Genomic DNA, 16,810 nt, shown 5'->3' with positions numbered 1-16,810 from the left:
TTGGTACAAACGAGATAGGGCATCAGCTTTACCATTTCTTATCTCCAGGACGATAGGTTACAGTGAAGTTGAATCTTGTAAAGAACAGAGCCCAGTGAGCTTGGTGATGATTGAGTCTTCTGGCTTCCCATAGGTATTCAAGGTTACGATGGTCAGTGATGACTTCGAATGGATGAATAGCCCCCTCCAGCCAGTGTCTCCATTCCTCTAAGGCTAACTTGATGGCAAGCAGTTCACTGTTCCCGATGTCATAGTTCTGCTCTGCCGAGGATAGCTTCTTAGAGTAAAAGGCACATGGATGGAGTCGTGGTGACTCACCCTGTCGCTGTGACAACACCGCTCCGACCCTGGTGGAAGAGGCGTCTACCTCTACGACGAAGGGCAGTTCTGGATTGGGATGGACCAGGATCAGAGTGGATTGGAAAGCTTCTTTCAGCAGGTGGAAGGCTTCCTGGGCAGATGAGTTCCAGGACAGAGACTTTTGAGGAGTGAAGTGAGGGGTGCACTGAGAAGATTGTAGTTGTGAATGAAGCGTCTATAGAACTTGGCAAAACCCAGAAAACATTTTAACTCCTTGACTGTGGATGGAAGTGGCCAGTTCTGAATGGTGTCCTCCTTCCTCTGGTCCATCTTGATGCCATTTGAGTCGATGATGTAACCAATGAAGTGAACAGAGGTGGTGTGGAACTCGCACTTCCCCAGCTTGAGGTAGAGATGGTGTTCACGGAGCTTCTCAAGGACCTGGGAGACATGTTGACGATGTTCGGCCTCGTTCCGGGAGTAGATGAGGATCGATGTAGACTATGACAAACTTCTGGAGGAACTCCCGGAACACCTCATTCATGTAATTCTGGAACACGAAGGGTGAGTTGGACAGGCCATATGGCATAACCTGATATTCGTAGCGCCCAGATGGTGTGACAAAGGCGGTTTTCCACTCATCCTCCCGGCGGATGCGAATGAGGTTATACGTGCTCCTTAGGTCCAGCTTGGAGAAGATGCTAGCCCCACGCAGCTGTTCCATTGCTGCGGGGACCAGAGGAAGGGGATAGCTGAACTTGACACTCTGGGAATTAAGGTGACGGTAGTCAATGCACGGCCTCAAGCCTCCGTCCTTCTTGGCCACGAGGAAGAAGCTTGAAGTGGCAGGGGAGGTCGAAGGGCGAATGAAACGCTAGTTGAGGGCTTCCTTGACGTACTCCACCATGGCCTTTTGCTCTGGGATGGACAATGAGTAGACTCTACCCTTAGGTAGAGTAGCCCCAGGTTGCAGGTCGATGGCACAGTCCCATGGCCGATGAGGTGGAAGTTGAGTAGCCAGTCGTTTTCTGAAGATATCCTGGAAAGCCCGGTATTCTGGAGGAATTTCCACATTATGGTTAGTTTCAGGACTTTCAATGGAAGTTGACATGAGGGGTACATACTTGGAGTGGGGTGAGTTGACTTGAACTTTCATGGATAACCTCTGGATCGGAGGATTGGAAACAATTGTTACTCCATTTCAAGATTTCCCCGGTGTTCCACTGAATATGCGGTAAATGTTGTTCTAACCAGGGACGTCCCAGGATGATATCAGCAGTTGACCCCTCCAGCACCATGAATGTTATATTCTCCATGTGTAGACACCCAATGCGGAGCGTTAAAGTGGGGGAGAAGTGAGTGATGCGACCACAGCCCAGCGGTTTGCCTTGGATGGTTTGCACTTGGAGGTTTTGCTGACAGCGTTTACGTTGTACGTTGAGCTTTTGGAGGATTTGGTTGCTGATGAAGTTTCCTGCCGATCCAGAATCCATGAGGGCTTGCGCTGAAACACAGACGTGAGAATTCATCAGAATGACTTGAGACTTAGTTAGAGGTGCTATACGAGCAGGTACTTGGATTGTACTCACCGCTGGGCGTGGTGATTGGATGGGACACACTGCGATGACATGTCCTTCTCCCCCACAGTAGAGACACAGGCGTTGTTGAATCCTTCGATGACGCTCCACTCTGGTGAGATGGAATGAATCCACCTGCATAGGTTCGGGTGCTGGAGGGGCGACAGATGGTGAGGCGGGCAGAGAACTGTCAGCAGGCGGTGAGACTGAGCATGCTGAAATCTGTTGTGCCACTCTGATGGACTTCTGAATCAGACATAGTGTCATCATACACCTTGGGAGAGAGACCTTGACGAAATGCTGTTATTAATGCAGTCTCATTCCATCCGCTTGCAGCTGCAAGTGTGCAAAAACGTAATGCATACATACTCACAGTTTCTTCTCCTTGACATAGATTAAAAAGCTGGTCGTGTACGGACAGGTCAGCTGAACTTTGTCCAAAGACCTCTCAGAAATGACTGAAGAAATCGCGGATAGTGGTTGTCACTGGAGCGTCGGATTCCCACAATGTTTGTTTTATTTTTATTATTAATAAAAGCCCATTATTTCTTCTGCAATTGGGTCCTCACTGCTTTCATCACCCCACAAACCTGACATCACTAATGCTAAAATTAAAGTTCCCCTATTATGCTATTTTAAAGGTTCCTATTTTTGTTTAGGTCAGGTTTACATGCAACAAAATTTAAAAAAACACTTTAATTTCACTTTTACATGACAACATTTTTTTCAATGATTAAGTAAGTCATACAGGTTTGGAACAAAATCTTGATTATGATTAAAAATGATTATTTTTGTGTGAACTAAGTTTTGTGTCAGAACATTGTGTGTGTTTCTTTTTTGTCTGACCTTTAGAAAATGAAAATGAATCATGTTTGTGTTTTATAGTGTGGATCAGTGTGGAGAGATCAGAAGTACAGCAGAACTACACAAATGTAGGTCGACACACACAATCATTTAGTGATTTGATGTTGATTTGTCTCATTTAGTGAAATGTTTCTCTCTCCTTGTGTTCAGATGCCTGTGATCTCACACTGGATCCAAACACAGCAAACTCTTATCTCATTCTGTCTGATGGGAACAGGAAGATCACATGTGTGGAAGATCATCAGCCGTATCCTGATCATCCAGAGAGATTTGATGATGTTATTCAGGTTCTGTGTGGAGAGAGTCTGACTGGACGCTGTTACTGGGAGGTTGAATGGAGTGGATATATATATATATCAGTGACATATAAAGGAATCAGCAGGAAAGGATGCAGTAAAGACTGTGTGTTTGGATACAATGACAAATCCTGGAGTCTGGACTGCACTGATGAAAGATTCTCTGTCTGTCACAATAAGAACAACATTGATATACCTGGGATCCGTTCATCCTCTAAGAGAGTAGGAGTGTATGTGGACGTGTTGGCCGGCACTCTGTCCTTCTACAGCGTCTCTGACACGCACACACTCACACACTTACACACATTCAACACCACATTCACTGAACCCCTCTATGCTGGATTTACAGTTTATCATAACTCCTCAGTGTCTCTGTGTGACATTAAACAACCTCCTGTGAGAAACAACAGTGGTACACACACAACCGGGTGAGTGAAATATACTGTGTCTTAGTGAAGGATTTTTCCAGACTGATTCAATCCTCTGTTCTTCATTCATCACTAAACACTAGGGATGCATGATATTGAATTATTGCTAATATGCCCATATTTTAGGGTGACCATATTTTGATTACCGAAAACCAGGACACTCTGCCCGGCAATACTCAAATGATACCTCGAAGTTTACTCAAAGATGCCTTATAATTTCAATACATTTAAAATATTCCTCCTCTGTATGGATAGAAAATTGTTATATTACAAAATACTATCTATAACCAAATACACAAATTCAGATAGGCTTCTCAACATGTTTTATCATGACAAGTTAATGTCTCTTATGTATTAGAAAAATAAATAAATAATAAATAACTAAAAAATACTTCTGTTATATTAGCAATCCAAATTTAACAAAAATAGCTCTCACAAACTTACAAAAACTAACAAAAAATGTCTATATCTTTAGTTTTCTTCATCCTCGTTTTCCTCTTCATCCTGTTTTTCTTCCTCATCCTTCTTGTTTGCCCATCTATATTTTGCTGTAGAGCTGATCTTTCCCAGCAGTTTTTTGTTGCTTATCAAATAGGCATGAACGTTATAAAGAAATATATATAGGCCTATCGGCTGTTACATCGCAAGGTACAAAGGAAGAGCACAACGAGCTGAACTCATTGTAGATGATAGCTGAAGGTAGTTCTGCTGTTACACAAAGTATCTGTTATTCAGTTACAGTCAACTGCACAAATCGTGCATAAAACATTATAAACTGTTACCTAGAAGTAAACAACTGTAGTTTAGACATAACTCAGCCGCGACGCTGAGAATATAGTTACCTTTATGGAATAATCATGTCTTGAGATACAATGTGAACTAATATTTTCAGTTGCAAGTGCAAGTGTGCGAGTCTGCGATTTATATTAATGTATGCTCCGCCTTCGGAAACCGAAAATCTCAGAAACCGAAAATCTCGTAACATCGGTCAATTTAATGGCCCAATGAAAATTAATGAAAACCAGGACGTTTTCATCACTTTATAAAAAACAACCAGGACGGCCAGTACAGGACGTGAAAACAGGACATGTCCCGGGAAAACAGGACGTTTGGTCAGCCTACCATATTTGTCAGCATATTTTGGCCGATAGCAGATGCAGATAGCAGTAAATATATCTTTTTTCTTTGTTTGGAAACAACAAGTCTCTCCTGTGCAGGGACTATTGTGACTGATCACATGATCTCTAAACTTTAATTTTATATTAATTTTCTGTAATTTTCTAGCTGTAGTGTGAGCTTCTGTTCTATTAATATGCCTGCAGGTGAGGAATAAGACAGAAATAATCAAATTCACTCAGCATTACTTGATCTATTCCAGCACTCCCTCAATCACAATCAAGCACAATTAACTGTAGACAGTTGTGTTGTAAGAACTAAAACAGTCCAGTTCTTTATAGTCAAACTCATTTATTATGTTTGGATAATGAACATTTCTGTTCACCCCAGACTGCTTGCTGGCCTTTATCTGTCCACCTCTGTGAAAATATCCCGCTTCACCATAGTTAAAAACACTGATTTATAGAATACTTGAGACATTATTCAACTTGAGCTCATTGATGGAGAATATAGAGTTCATGTGTCACAAGCTGGGCTAGAACTCGGGTCTCTGGTGTGGGGGTGGAGAGATTTGCCACTAGGCCACAGAGGCTGTAATGTTGGACCCAAACGAAACACTCAAGGCAGAATTCCAGGCAATGTCGGTTTACTTTAAAAAAGGTCTTTGCAAGCCAAAAATCCAACAAAAGTTCTTCTCAGACAGAGGCATTAGTAACATGAGAGATAAATGAAAAAAAAAACTACATAGGAAAATAAAAACTCCACGAGGGGAGAAAACAAAACTAGGGCTCAGAAAGAATCAAATAACTAAGAACACCTTACTTGAGGTAGCTTGGAAGGACTAGGAAGGGCTTGGAAAAACAAGGCAGGTAGCACGCAGCCAAGACTCAAAAACCAAGTGAGGAACAAAGGGAAAAAACACTGCTAAAATACCCTAGGATAAACAAGGCACAGGTGACCTGGACCAGGTCTGTAAGAAAGGAGAAACTGAAATCGATTAAAAAACAGTGACCATCGAGCTTGCCGGGGGTTCAACCGCTTAGTCTGCTGGAGATATTCTAGGTTTTTGTGGTCCGTGAGAACCTGAAAAGGGTGCTGAGCCCCCTCGAGCCAGTGGCGCCACTCCTCCAAGGCAAGTTTTACAGCAAGCAACTCACGATCCCCCACGTGGTAGTTGCGCTCAGCATCTGACAGGCGACGAGACATGAAGGCGCAAGGGTGTAATTTTCCATCTTCTCCTCTCTGTGACAGGATGGCCCCTACCCCCACCTCTGAGGCGTCCACCTCCACCACAAAAGGTCTTTCTGGGTTAGGGATCGAAAGAATGGGAGCGGAAGTGAAGCGGCGCTTGAGATCCTCGAAGGCCCCTGCTGCCTCCGGACCCCACTGAATCTTGGGTCCTCCTCCCTTGGTAAGCGCCGTCAAGGGGGCCACCACAGAGCTGAAATTCTAAATGAACTTCCTATAGAAGTTTGCAAAGCCAATAAAACGTTGAACCTCCTTGACCATAGTAGGTATGGGCCAGTTGTGGACTGCTTCTACCTTCTTTGGGTCCATCTCCAGGTGGCCAGGAGTGACAATGAATCCAAGAAACTGAGCCTGGGTAACATGGAAATCACACTTCTCTGGCTTTACATAGAGGTGATTGTTGAGGAGTCTCTGGAGAACCCTGCTAACATGCCCCTTATGCTCTTCCAGTGACCTTGAGAAAATGAGAATATCGTCAAGGTATACAAAGACGAATTGATTAAGTAGGTCCCGGAGGACGTCATTAATTAACGCTTGGAATACTGCAGGGGCATTGGTGAGCCCAAATGGCATTACGAGATACTCATAGTGGCCTGTAGGGGTGTTGAAGGCAGTCTTCCATTCATCTCCCTGTCGGATCCGCACAAGATGGTAAGCATTGTGGAGATCCAGCTTAGTGAAAATGGAAGCCCCTTGAAGCAGCTCAAAAGCTGTGGCCATGAGAGGTAGGGGGTATCGATTCCGAACTGTGATCTTGTTGAGGCCCCGGTAATCAATACAAGGCCTAAGACCCCCGTCTTTCTTCTCAACAAAGAAGAAACCTGCCCCAGCTGGGGAGGTAGAGGCACGGATGATGCCGGCTGCCAAGGACTCCTTAATGTAGATATCCATAGCTGAGCGCTCTGGGGGAGACAGGGACAAGATCCGACCCCTGGGAGGGCAGGAGCCAGGGAGTAAATCAATAGCACAGTCATAAGTGCGGTGAGGTGGTAAGGAGGTAGCCCGGGACTTGCTGAACACTGCCTTGAATTGATGATAAACACTGGGGACTCGGGACAGGTCAACAGACTCTTGAAACTCAGAACTAGGGGCTGGGGGACTCTGAAGTAGGCAGGAGAGTTGGCAAGGTGAACCCCAGCTTAGAATAGTGCCAGTGGGCCAGTCGATATGCGGATTATGTCTGCACAGCCAAGGGTGACCCAGGATAATAGGATACTCGGGGGAGTCAATAAGATAGAAGGTCTCCTCCTGCTGGTGTTGAAAGATGGTAAGTCGCAGGGACTGAGTGGCCTCTGTTACTTTGCCTGGTTCCAGAGGTCTGCCATCCAAAGCGGTAACTGCCTGGGGGTGAGGAAGAAGTTGGGTAGGGATCTTAAGTTTCTTTGCCAAGGTTAGATCTAAGAAGTCGCCAGCGGCCCCAGAATCGATCATAGCCTGGACCAGATGCTGGTGGCCCTCCCAGGACAAAGTGGCTGGAACTGCCAGGACGGCATTAGCAGGAGGAGCTCTGATTTTCCCCATCACAGCCCTCCTGTTGCTGTACGGGGACAGGCGTTTCCCGAGAGCTCGGGGCAAGTGGAACGGAAGTGGCCGGAAGCACCGCAGTAGAGGCAACGACGCTCCCTCATGCGACATTCCCTCTCACTGGGAGAAAGCCTAGAACGGCCCAACTGCATGTCTTCTGGGGAATCATGGAGCTGTTCGGGAACTGGGGAAGTTCTGGATGCAGGAATACAAACTGGAGAAACAGACCTGCTCAGAGGAATTTGAGAATGAGACTCCTTGCGACGAGCCGCCCTCCGCTCTCTCAGGCGATTGTCTAGGCGGATGGCCATTGCTATGAGGGACTCAAGATCCTCAGCCGGTTTTCGAGTGGCTAACTCGTCTTGAAGTGGCTCAGACAACCCTCCTTGAAAGCAGACCCTCAGTGCCTCATCATTCCATCCGCTCTTTGCTGCTATGGTCCGAAATTCTATAGCGAAATCTGCAGTGCTACGGGAACCCTGACGGAGAGTGAGTAGGCACTTGGAAGCCTCCCGACCACTGACAGGATGATCGAACACTCGCTTGAATTCTTCCACAAATGCCACGTAGGACTCACAGCAGCCATCCTGAGATTCCCACACTGCAGAGGCCCAGGAGAGAGCCTTGTCTGAGAGAAGGGTTATAATGTAAGCAATCTTAGAGCGATCTGTGGGAAAACTTGAGGGTTGGAGCTCGAAGGTGAGAGAGCACTGGGTGAGGAAACCCTGGCAGGAACTGGGATCTCCAGCAAAGGGCTTAGGAGGTGGTAGTCGGGGCTCCGCCACAGGAGAAGGCCTGTCCCCTCTCGGAGGTGAAACAGAGGAAGGTGAAGAACCAGGGAGGCGTTCGAAGAGCTGGCGGATGGAACTCATCATATCGGCCAGGAGTTGAGAGTGTTTGGCCATTAGCTCTTCTTGACGGCTGAGAACGGCTTCATGGCGCTGAAAAGACGCCTCGTGTTGAGCAATCACTGTCAACAGGTCCTTGGAACCGAGTGTTTCTGGGTCCATGAGTGACTTGGTTTTTCTGTCACAAGCTGGGCTAGAATTCGGGTCTCTGGTGTGGGGTGGAGAGATTTGCCACTAGGCCACAGAGGCTGTAACGTTGGACCCAAACGAAACACTCAAGGCAGAATTCCAGGCAATGTCGGTTTACTTTAAAAAAGGTCTTTGCAAGCCAAAAATCCAACAAAAGTTCTTCTCAGACAGAGGCATTAGTAACATGAGAGATAAATGAAAAAAAAAAAACTACATAGGAAAATAAAAACTCCACGAGGGGAGAAAACAAAACTAGGGCTCATAAAGAATCAAATAACTAAGAACACCTTACTTGAGGTAGCTTGGAAGGACTAGGAAGGGCTTGGAAAAACAAGGCAGGTAGCACGCAGCCAAGACTCAAAAACCAAGTGAGGAACAAAGGGAAAAAACACTGCTAAAATACCCTAGGATAAACAAGGCACAGGTGACCTGGATAATGCTAACAAGATCAAACGAGGAAGAATTAAGGCAGAGGGGAACACAGGGGACCTCTAGAGGCATGGAGACAAATTACAGGAGGTAGAATGCTGACATCATGAAGGCTATATAAACAGAGCCTACATAAAAAAATAATTTTACCAATGAAGTTCAAATTAAACTCTCATTAAACTATACCAATTTATTTAATGTACAAAATCTTTTGATGGTACATTTTCCACAAAGTCAACAGTTGTTAGAAGGTGTGTGAATCGTGACAGATTTACTCTTCAGGTTTTTTATAGTAGACTGTTAGTATGTTGTTGATTTTGAGTTGTTAGTAACACTTTACAGCAAGATCCCATTAGTTTACATTCATTAATGCATTAACTAAAAATGTGTAATACATGTGTTATGGTATTAATCTTTAACTTTAGTTAATAAAAATTGAATTCTTCATTGTTAGTTCAGATCATTAAATAATATTGACAGGTACAAATTATGATTTTAATGATGATTTGATAAACATTGAAATGAACATTAACTGAGATTAATAAACACTTTAGTAGTTTTCATTGTTAGTTCATGCTAACTAATGTAGTTAGTCACCATCATTATTAGTTTATTATTAATTCATTAATTTTGTACCGTTTGTGCGTAAAAACCATCTCACTCTTTCATTCCTCCTTCTTCTGGTTCTTCACAGGTTCTCTGACTCCAAACCTTCTGGGCTCAATATTCACCCACTGCTGAACTGTCAGTCTTGTGTCCATATAGCTGATTCTGATCAGTGGGTTCAGATTGAGCCGTCGGCCTGTACAGATGAAGGAGGGTCAAAGTTCAGGGTCAGCACTGACCCAGGCCGTTACGAGTGTGTCAGGACCAGAATGCGATGGGTCTGTGACTGTGACGTCACCCTTCAGTACTGTACCGTAGACGGACACTTCCTCACCACAGAGCTGGAGAGGCTGCAGTGTAACCGGATCGCTCCAGTGATTGACGTGACGGTGATCTCAGGGAAACTGGAGGAAGTTCATCTGCCCCATTACGCCTGTTTAGGAGAGTCTGACCCCTCTCTCAAAGATGCTGTGAAAGTCCTCAGCGTAAAAGACGAGGGAATAACCACAGAACCTGTGCAGTTGACCCGATTCCATGCCAAGATTGTCCAACCATCCTTCTCTCTTAAAACATTAATAAGTTTGCGTAGAGCGCGAGTGTACAAACACTGTGATCTTCTTCTCTACATGTGTTCTAAAGCTCCTCTCATTCTACACGTCTACTTTTTTCCATTTGATGATTGTGCAAAAGAAAAAGTTGAGAAGGATGAAAAAACAAGTTGTCTAATCCCGCATCCCAGACCTGACAGGCCATTTCGGATGAAAACGCTGCATAGTCTTGACGTTCCTGGTGCCTCTATCCATCCCAAAGAAGGGATCACACTCGGAATAAAAACTCCCCCAAACTTCTTCAAGGTCACGACACGTCTGGAGAATGATCTTCAAATGACTCTTATCAGAGAGAAGGATAAGGAGGAGGTCTGGACTGCAACAATTGAGAAAGATGAACTTGATCAGATTCATCCTAAGAGAAATGAGTCGCATCTGAATAGTGAAGCAGGTAAAGCACAATTTTTGATAACCACTGGCTTGATCTCATTCAAGGGGTTGAAAATATCCAGATCAGTGCAGATAAACTGTGTCAGCAAAAAATAATTCATGAGGAACAATATTCAGAAACCAGACTGGAGTTTAACCAGCCAGGAGAGCATGAGAAAGATCTGTGAAATTATACGCAAGCACAAAGATTTTGTGAAAGCATTCATATACATTTTTTTAATGTTCAATTGTACGAGTAAAAGTAAATTATATCTAAATTATATTTATATTTAGAGTAAGCAACAGAAAATAAAAGACCATCGGTAGAAACAGACGATTACTCATGTGGGTTTAATGTTCACTATGTCATAATTTATTTGGCAAATGCGTTTCCATCTCCCATTATTGACATTAACTATTTGTCGCAAGTCAAAAACCACCTCACTTTTTTTGTTCTAAATTTGTTATATCCATCACTAATTTCTGACACAATACTTCAAAAATGTGCATAAAAATGGTGATGGAAACATAGCTATTCACATACATGTACATACTCCTAAGAGGAATACTTTTTTACACCAGTGTTTCCCAACCCTGTTTCTGGAGGCACACCCACACTACACAGTTTGGATGTATCTCTTATCTGTTCATTCATTCATCTTATCATTCATTTCAGGTCTTGGAGTCTCTCCTAATAAGCTGATGAGTTGAATCAGCTGTGTTTGATCAGGAATAGTTTGAAAATGTGGTGTTGGTGTGCCTCTGTCACATTAATTTCAGTTTTCATGGACTTTCAGTTTGTTTTTATTTGTCATGTTCATTTGTTTGTGTTCCTGCCTGTCCTCCGTCTCCATGGTCACCATCATTATGAGTTCACATGTAAGAAACTGTGTTTGAACTTTATTCGTCTTTGTCCTCATCTGCCTAAGCACACACCCATTACAGCCTCGAGAAACAGTCTTGGGAAACACTGTTTTTTTTTGTGTGTGTAACAATATAGTTACAAAAACAAAAATTAGACAATTACATGATATGAACAACTGCAGCGCTAAACATAGTGAGAGTCACAATCATGTAAATGTAAATCATTCTGCATTTAGGAAAAGCCCACTCGAGAAGACCATGCACTGTTGAAGCCTCTGATCAGTTTTCATAACGCTCTCTTGAATGTTTAATGTTGTCCTGCTACTACTTTGGGTGAAAATGTTTGGTTACAAAAAGCTTTTAGAGCAAACAGTGTGGAAATTTTGTATGTATATTTTTCTTTTTTTAAAAATCAGTATGTTCTTAAGACATTTAAATAGATGTAGATTAATATGCCTGTGGAAATCCTGATCGGAGCACCTCAATTCAAAACAGAGTGTGGTGAGGCACTCAACGTCCTGAGGAAGATGAACCAGAAAAATATTCCTGAACAGTCAGAGAACAAACAGAAGGATGGTAATAAAGATGTCCATCTTTAAGAAGTTTAAATGTGTGTCTTTGTCTCTATTTCAGTGCAGACTCCCACTGGAGTCAGTGTTGGTGTAACAGCTGACAGAGGTGCGAGTGCAGGTGTTTCTGTACTCACAGGAAACACTATCACAGGCCCAATACACATCAACTACGGCTGAAACCCTGCAGTACACAATACACCAACAAGGATCAATGAAGGTACTGTATAGTGTTGAGGTTTAAATAGGAATTTAAATTAGACCTTTAAATAACTGACTTTTAGCAGAATGTTTGTTTACAGCTGTGAGTATTTAAAGCAGGGATTCTCAGAAAGTTCTCCAGTGCTGCTCATTTTGTATGTCTCACTCATCTAACACACCTGATTCAACTCCTCATGACATTAGTAGAGACTGTAAAATATTTATATAATATTTAATATAAATTAAAAGCTAAATGTATAGATGTATATACCAGACAATTTTCAAAAGGAATTGCAAATCTTGCATTACCTTTTGTGTTTTTGCTTTTGCAAACGCACAATGACTGCCAAATTTCAAATGGAAAAGCAAAGTTCATTTGCAACTGTATTTCCCATGTCTTATGAGTTATGAATTTCCGATGCCTACACGAAAACCTGTCATTCAGCATCAGAGGTGCGTCAATATGAGGCGTGTTCGTATGGTAAGTGACGTCACTCGCAGTCGACTGTCATGAGGGGAAATGTCATGCTGTTTGGAAAAAAAATCTATACATGCTTCTCTTTTAGACATTTTTTCTTTGTTGTACAAGGATGTTTTGTTTGGTTTTTTATCATGTTAATAAGAATCTAAAGGACAAATAATTTCTAATCTAATTTTTTTATTCATAAGTGCACATTTTTTTTTCTGTAAAGCCCCTGTTTATTATATTTTGTATAATATACAAGTATTACTTGGATACAATGTCTACCTCCAGCAGTGTTAAAGCCTTAAAATCGATAACATTGTGTGCATCTTATAATCATTCTTTCCTATAATATACAGTTGACATTATGCTCTGTTGCCAGGTTGTTAAAAAGTGCCTTTTGAGGCACCTTAACTTTATATAATGTAATTTATATTACCCCTGGCCCTGTATGTGTGTATGTGTGTGTGTTTTTTTTTTTTTTTGTTCTTTATTTTCCTTTTTATTTTGTGATTTTGTTGTTAATAGGGTTGTATATTTTTGTATACTTGTTGATAAACCTAAAAAAAAGAAGAAGAAAGAAAGAAATGTCATTCCAAATGTGCCTGCTTGGAGTATCCGAGCGGACTATTCGTAGAAGACTAGAACAGCATAGATTAAGGTACATACAATTTTCATAAAAATGTGTATTAGTGAGAAAAAAAGCATTTGGAACGTATGGCACTGGATATATAATGGATATTAATACAGCAGATTGTCAGATGATATATATTTTTGTATAAGACAATAATAACAGAATAAATACTTGGCATGATCAAAGCAATGGTTTTGCTCAGATACTCCAAACAGGCGCACAAGCTGAACACATGTGTAACGAATTGCAAGAAATTAATTATTTAATTCAAATTATGGGTGAAATATATATATATAATTAAATCATAATGCGTTATGATCAATTAATATAAATCAACTAATAATATAAATCAACCAAAAAGGGAATTATGCACATATATTGTGAATTAATCACAACAGATTATAATTAATTATATATATGGTTCAGTATTAGTTCTATTTAATAGTTAATTTAGAAATACTGGTTTAGTTTGTACAGCAAACTATCAGTTTTCCTTATCGACTATTATGAAAGGAGATTATTCCTCTGGCCACAAGAAATAACTTCCTATTCTAGCATTAAAGGGTAAAGCAGTTTGCAAAATCGAAACGTAAAAGTGACTTGATTTGCTGAAAGCAACAGAAACAATGGCTAAATATACACAAAGAATACACATATGTGACCAATCACGGAAAGTAGGGACACAAGTCGGTTCTGGGGCATTTTGAGTTATTCACAGATTCTGAAAGTGTAGTCTCCAAGCTTTCCAACGATGTGTAACACATGGAAATCTGATAATATTTGGAGAAGTTGTGGCCATTTGAAGGTAGGCACTCAAAAAAGCTCTAAAGAGAGAAAATGCCTCTAAAACTTGTGCAGTTCTCGCCTGTTCTCACCTGCTGGGAGTGACAATAGGGCTCATTTACTGTACATCTCATTTAGATAAGCCATACCCCCTGTAAAGCTGCATGGTTGCATAGCAACGACAGACGCAACGGGAAAAATCGGACCACATACTATTAATAATAATGGATAATGTGAATTGTAAATGTCAGTAATTTATCTTTTAATTTATCTTTCCTGGTTTAGACCTCAGTTAAGATTAAAAGTCAGAGTCAGATTAAAAAAATCCTGTACATTAAACTCTTCATAAATACTTTTACTTTTGACTTAATAACGCACATTTTACGGCTACGGATACTTTATACTTCTACTTAAGTAGGAATTTAATCTGATACATTTACTATTACGTTAGTAAATCCTTGTTAAGAATATCCACCACTGGCTAAAATTATTAGCATCACATTCAAGAATGCTAACAGGCAGGTTTACGTGGGCTAAGTCATTCACACCAGTCACTTCAAGCAATTGAAGCGTTATTCAAATTAATAGCAGATGCTAACATTACCATCTAAAAGCCATTACCATCAGTCCTGAGCTAGCTAATAACAATAGACACATGAGAAAACGTGTACGTGTTCTTAGAATGAAGTTTTGGATTCATTTTTATCGAGTTAAGTGTTTTAAGGACAAAAACCTGACAGATGTCTTGAAATACAACATCAGAACAATGTCTTGTGGTGTGGGAACTGTAGTATAAGAGGAATAATTGACTCTGGTCCATTGAATTATTAGTAAATAATGCACACCTGAGATGTAACGTTATTCCAGCCCAACCACAGTTTATTATTCTAAATCCGTGAGATCTCTTACTCTTTGACCTATTATCGCTTTTCCTCTTTCTCAAAGACTCAACTACAGAGGACAGTAAATCTGAAACTGAAAACTGAAACCATCATCCATCACATCAGGAAATCCAGGAGTACATCATGTGCCACATCCCCATCTTCTGCTGGATCTCTCTCACTGTTCTTCAGCCTCTGCTGGCTCGAGAGACCAACAACTCTCACAGAGATGTTCACAAACTTCTTACTTTCTTAGAAGCAACAAATGAAAACAAAATACCATGATCATCCTGCACCTAAACCCAAAGCCAAGTCATTTGACCAGATTCTTCTGAAGCTTGGGAAACTGGCCTTTAATCAGCTGGAGAAAGGTAATCTGATTTCCTACAAAGAAGATCTTGAGGAGTGTGGACTAGACATCAGTGAAGGGTCAGTGTACTCTGGGTTATGCACTCAGATCTTTCAGATGAAAAAGTTTTAAGATTCGAGGAATGATTTCCTGTAAAACAGCAAATGTCATTTATATGTTATATTTCCCTTGTGGATTTTCATGGACAAACCAAGCAGACATCTTAAAAAAAACATTGAAGTCCAGTGGAACAACAATTTGAGACATTAGATTTTGACTTTGCAGTACGTTGGCATTGAAGATGTTAAACTACCTCGAAGAGGGGGTGATATATATAAAAAAGATTTTAAAACGTGAAGCATATTGGATTTACACTTTGAATACATTATAATCTAATGGTCTCAATGAAGAATTTGATATTCAGCCTTTGCTTTAATTATGTTATTGATCTGTATGTGTGGATTTATTGCATTATGTTCGTTATGTTGTTGGTATTTTCTTTTGTTTTCTTGCAGTCATCCATTTTCTGATTGAAATTTTTTGACTGATTCATATTTTTATCTAGCGTTAGCATCAGTTCTAGCAGGTCACATCAGTCAAGCTCGCATCAGCTGACTCCCAGGTGACTTACGTCTATCTATTGTTGTTGATAGCCACGCCCTGTCTCATTGGAATAATGCAACTTTGATACTGAAAGTACATTTTTGTCTATGAGAATAGTAGATTAATAAAAAAGAAAGACACACCAACAGAATTTAATTGAAAAGTGTTTATTGAGATATATAATTAAAGGGAATAGTAACATTTAAAGGGAAAAGGAAAAGAAACCCCAACAACAGATGTTTGTATTAAAGAAGGACAGACAATTGATATTGTAAGGCCTTTATTAAAGCATATATTATTTGCTTATTAAAGAATGACAGACAACTGCTATTATAATGCATTTGTTAGTAGCATGTTAGTGGATTAGAAAGGAAAAAACATGTATTAGATAGAAAAGCAGGTATTACCTTGAAGCGATGTGTTGTAGACGAGGATCAGATGACAGCAGTGAAGAAGGGCCCAAAGGAGAAGGACAAGAAAACAGCAGGCTATATAAGCAAATTCTGAGGCGTTTTCCAGAGCTTATGACAGCCCAGAACTTTGGATTCGACCAATTAACTGTAAAGGAATGATGAGGGATTTTTATGTGTCATTACATCAGTGGCTTGTGTTGTCTTTAAAAGACTAGGAGACGCTGCTTCTTGATGAACAGCCTCTCCGGTGTTAGGTAACTTGCTGTTAGCACCTCCTGCAGACAAACGCTTGTAACATAAGGGTTGACTGTAATTTGATTTTATTTTACTTTACTTTATTACTTTATTTAGTGTATTGTATGTAAACTACCTAAACTGTAATTAATAAAACTATATTACTTATAACTAAGAAGCTCGTCTGCTCTGATTTCTAAACTGAGCTCAACAGACCATGGAGAAGTCTTCTGCAGATCTATTTTGTGAGTATGAGATTTCAATTACTTATGAATTAGAACAGATTCGACTTGCTTTACCTAACCTGAGAATAATTAAAATAAGGTAGAAGATGTAAATAATTCAGCACCATAAACACTATAGGAATACGACGCCTATCACAGCATCCATATATAAGCTCCTCTGTATTATCAG

General features: G+C 41.0%; 1 protein-coding gene and 1 long non-coding RNA gene across 2 annotated transcripts; both read left to right on the top strand.

The window, feature by feature from the left end:
• Positions 1-2,744: 2,744 nt before the first annotated feature.
• LOC125271539 (NACHT, LRR and PYD domains-containing protein 1 homolog) lies at positions 2,745-10,222 on the top strand (the record flags this gene model as incomplete). Its single annotated transcript, XM_048195574.1, has 3 exons — positions 2,745-2,809; positions 2,892-3,465; positions 9,514-10,222. Coding segments are annotated over exons 1-3 (1,347 nt in total), but the record flags the coding sequence as incomplete, so codon positions are not given.
• Positions 10,223-10,233: 11 nt separating this feature from the next.
• Positions 10,234-16,489, top strand: LOC125271608. The gene is made up of 3 exons (XR_007185666.1): positions 10,234-10,424; positions 11,900-12,055; positions 14,862-16,489. It is a non-coding gene; the product is annotated as an uncharacterized LOC125271608 (long non-coding RNA).
• Positions 16,490-16,810: the final 321 nt, after the last annotated feature.

This window comes from Megalobrama amblycephala, linkage group LG7, assembly GCF_018812025.1.
Source record: "Megalobrama amblycephala isolate DHTTF-2021 linkage group LG7, ASM1881202v1, whole genome shotgun sequence".
In the NCBI taxonomy this organism is placed as follows: domain Eukaryota; kingdom Metazoa; phylum Chordata; class Actinopteri; order Cypriniformes; family Xenocyprididae; genus Megalobrama; species Megalobrama amblycephala.
Note: the sequence above shows the minus strand (reverse complement) of the source record. Positions and strands in the feature narration are given on the sequence as shown.